Source organism: Drosophila virilis, unplaced genomic scaffold (assembly GCF_030788295.1).
Source record: "Drosophila virilis strain 15010-1051.87 unplaced genomic scaffold, Dvir_AGI_RSII-ME tig00001507, whole genome shotgun sequence".
In the NCBI taxonomy this organism is placed as follows: Eukaryota; Metazoa; Arthropoda; class Insecta; order Diptera; family Drosophilidae; genus Drosophila; species Drosophila virilis.
In genome coordinates this window covers 646,667-649,090 of record NW_027212839.1, presented here as the reverse complement: position 1 = coordinate 649,090, position 2,424 = coordinate 646,667, and the positions used below count along the sequence as shown (strand labels likewise).

Below are 2,424 nucleotides of genomic sequence, written 5' to 3'. Positions count from 1 at the left end.
TCCGGAAGACGAAATCGCTGGCATACTGGCCTGCTATGGCGGTTTGATCGCATTAACATGCCCGACTCTTACCAGATGGCGGTTAAGCGCTTTAAATATCTAGAGGCAAAGATGTTCAAAGACCCCTCACTAAAGAAGTTCATGATGAACACGATGCACGACTATAAACAGAAAGGATATATTCGCCGGCTGAAGGACAGTGAGTTAGCAGCTAACACGATGTCGTGGTTTCTTCCTATCTTTACAGTCACCAATCCGAACAAGCTAAAGACACTGGCACATCGCTGAACGATTGTTTTCTTAAACGCCCAGAAACACTAGCATCTTGGATGGGCGTGCTTATACGCTTCAGAAAGCGCCCTATCATACGGGAAAGCGCCCTAACATACGGGAAATGTTTCATCAGGTCAAGGTGCGCCGAGAGGGCCAAGCGGCTCAGAAGTTTCTCTGGCGTGATGGAGATTCGTCGAGGTCTCCCGAAACGTACGTTATGCAAGTCATGACGTTCGGAGCATACTGCTCGCCAGCCCTAGCAAATTACTTCAAGAATCGTAATACCGAGCGGTTCGTAGCGGAGCATCCGGATGCCGTAAAGGCGATTTGCGAAAACACATTTGTAGACGACTGGCTGCAGTCGGTAGATTCAGAATCCCAAATGAAGCAGTTAGCTGAGACTGTAAAAAGGAAAGGAGATGCGCCACTGGACATCAAATTCAAAGCAAGTTATGCAGGCGCTGGAAGACGACTGGATGAATCGCAAAAAAAAGTCCTGGGCCTGTGGTGGCTACCTGGACAAGATCTGTTGACCTTTGTGGTGAAGCCGAACTTGCTTTCGAAAGCAGCTAAGGAGCGCCCAACTAATAGATGCGTTCTAAGCGTGGTCATGTCTATGTTCGACCCGCTTGGGCTGCTAGGGTTCGGATGGGATGACGACCTTACCCAAGAAGACGATGTGGATTGGCGACACTGGCTAGATCTAGTTTCAAAGATGAATAGCATCCGTATTCCACGGTGTATGAAGTGGGTGAGCCGAACCCAGACTGTACAAATGCAGCAGTTGTATATTTGAGGGCTGAACATGATGGCCAAGTACATTGCAGTTTAGCCGCCTCAAAAGCGAGAGTACCACCTTTGAAGCCCGTGTTTATACCTCGCATGGAACTAATGGCCGCAGTGTTAGGTCTGAGACTCGCCAAATGTATCAAAAATGAAATGTCGCTACGCATATATAGACGAACATTTTGGACGGATTCAAGGGACGTGCTCTACTGGATGCACTCCGATGCTCGAAAGCTCCAACAATTCGTATCGCTTCGCATCGGTGAGATTTTAGAAGAATCAGATGTGGAGACCTGGCGCTTGGTCCCATCAACTCAAAACATGGCAGCCGATGGCACAAAATGGACCAAAGCGCCCGAAATTCACGGCTCGACCGGTTCAATTGACCACCATTTTTGTATCTAGAAGAATCGCAGTGGCCACGCACAGAAAATGGCCCGGCAATAAACATGTTACATCATGCTGAAGAACAAGCCAATCACACGTCCTCTTGGAGATGTATCCTGCCGGATTTGCAGCGCTTCAGCAAGCTGGAGAAATTGAGAGTCGCACATCTATGCGTATTGGATTTCCTACGGATTGTTACTAAGAAGACCAAATTGAACGCATCAAAGAAATGGATGTGATTTTTATTTGGATATGCCAAGAAGAGGAGTTTTATAGTGAGATTACCTCACGTCGGGGGGCCGCCTAACCGATCCCAAAAGCCTGCTCTTTAAGCTCTCTCCTTATATAGATGACTCGGGAAATCTACGTATTAAGGGACGGATAGACAATATAGGAGTTGAGAGAAGTCTCCAGTGCTTATCCAGCGTGCCGTATACGATGCGCCTGCCCAAAGCCTCCAGAGATGAGCGACCTGCCAATCGAACGATTATCGCCCTATACTCAGCCGTTCACATATACCGGAGTGGTTTACTTTGGACGACATTGTCGTTGGTGGTTTACATTGGACCCTACGACATTGTCGTTTAACGGCGTCGTGAGTAGCGCTGGAGAGTGCTGTTCCCATGCATAACGGTACGCGCCGTTCACCTAGATATAGCCACGTCGCTCTTAACTGACTCATACCTATGCGTTCTGAAGTTGTTCGTGGCCAGACGCGGCTGCACCCGCCGCATGCTGTCGGACAATTGCACAAATTTCAGAGGTGCTAGCAGAATATTAAAAGATTAAATTGAACGTATATCGCCGGCACTGATCGAGCAACAAAACCCTGAACTGGAGTTTACCTTTATTCCACCAGGATCACCCCACATGGGAGGATCGTGGGCACGAATGGTGCGTTCTATAAAGTCAATACTGTCAGAGATTCTGCCGCACTCTGGGATACGAGAGGAGGTGCTACGAGCAGCATTGGCAGAC

The 2,424-nt window shown here is 48.4% G+C and overlaps 1 protein-coding gene across 1 annotated transcript; it reads left to right on the top strand.

Moving 5' to 3' along the window:
* The first annotated feature begins 394 nt into the window (after positions 1-394).
* Positions 395-2,034, top strand: LOC138911539 (uncharacterized). Its single transcript, XM_070210873.1, has 3 exons — positions 395-1,020; positions 1,101-1,435; positions 1,796-2,034. Exons 1-3 carry the CDS (start codon positions 395-397, stop codon positions 2,032-2,034), a joined length of 1,200 nt encoding a protein of 399 aa, XP_070066974.1.
* The last annotated feature ends 390 nt before the right edge of the window (positions 2,035-2,424 follow it).

Bases quoted from the DNA above. Each gene is read 5' to 3' on its own strand.
- LOC138911539 (XM_070210873.1), top strand. From the start codon at position 395: ATGTTTCATCAGGTCAAGGTGCGCCGAGAGGGCCAAGCGGCTCAGAAG. The intron at 1,021-1,100 runs GTGGGTGAGCCG...AGTACATTGCAG, and splicing joins CGTATTCCACGGTGTATGAA to TTTAGCCGCCTCAAAAGCGA. The intron at 1,436-1,795 runs GTTCAATTGACC...CTCCTTATATAG, and splicing joins CGAAATTCACGGCTCGACCG to ATGACTCGGGAAATCTACGT.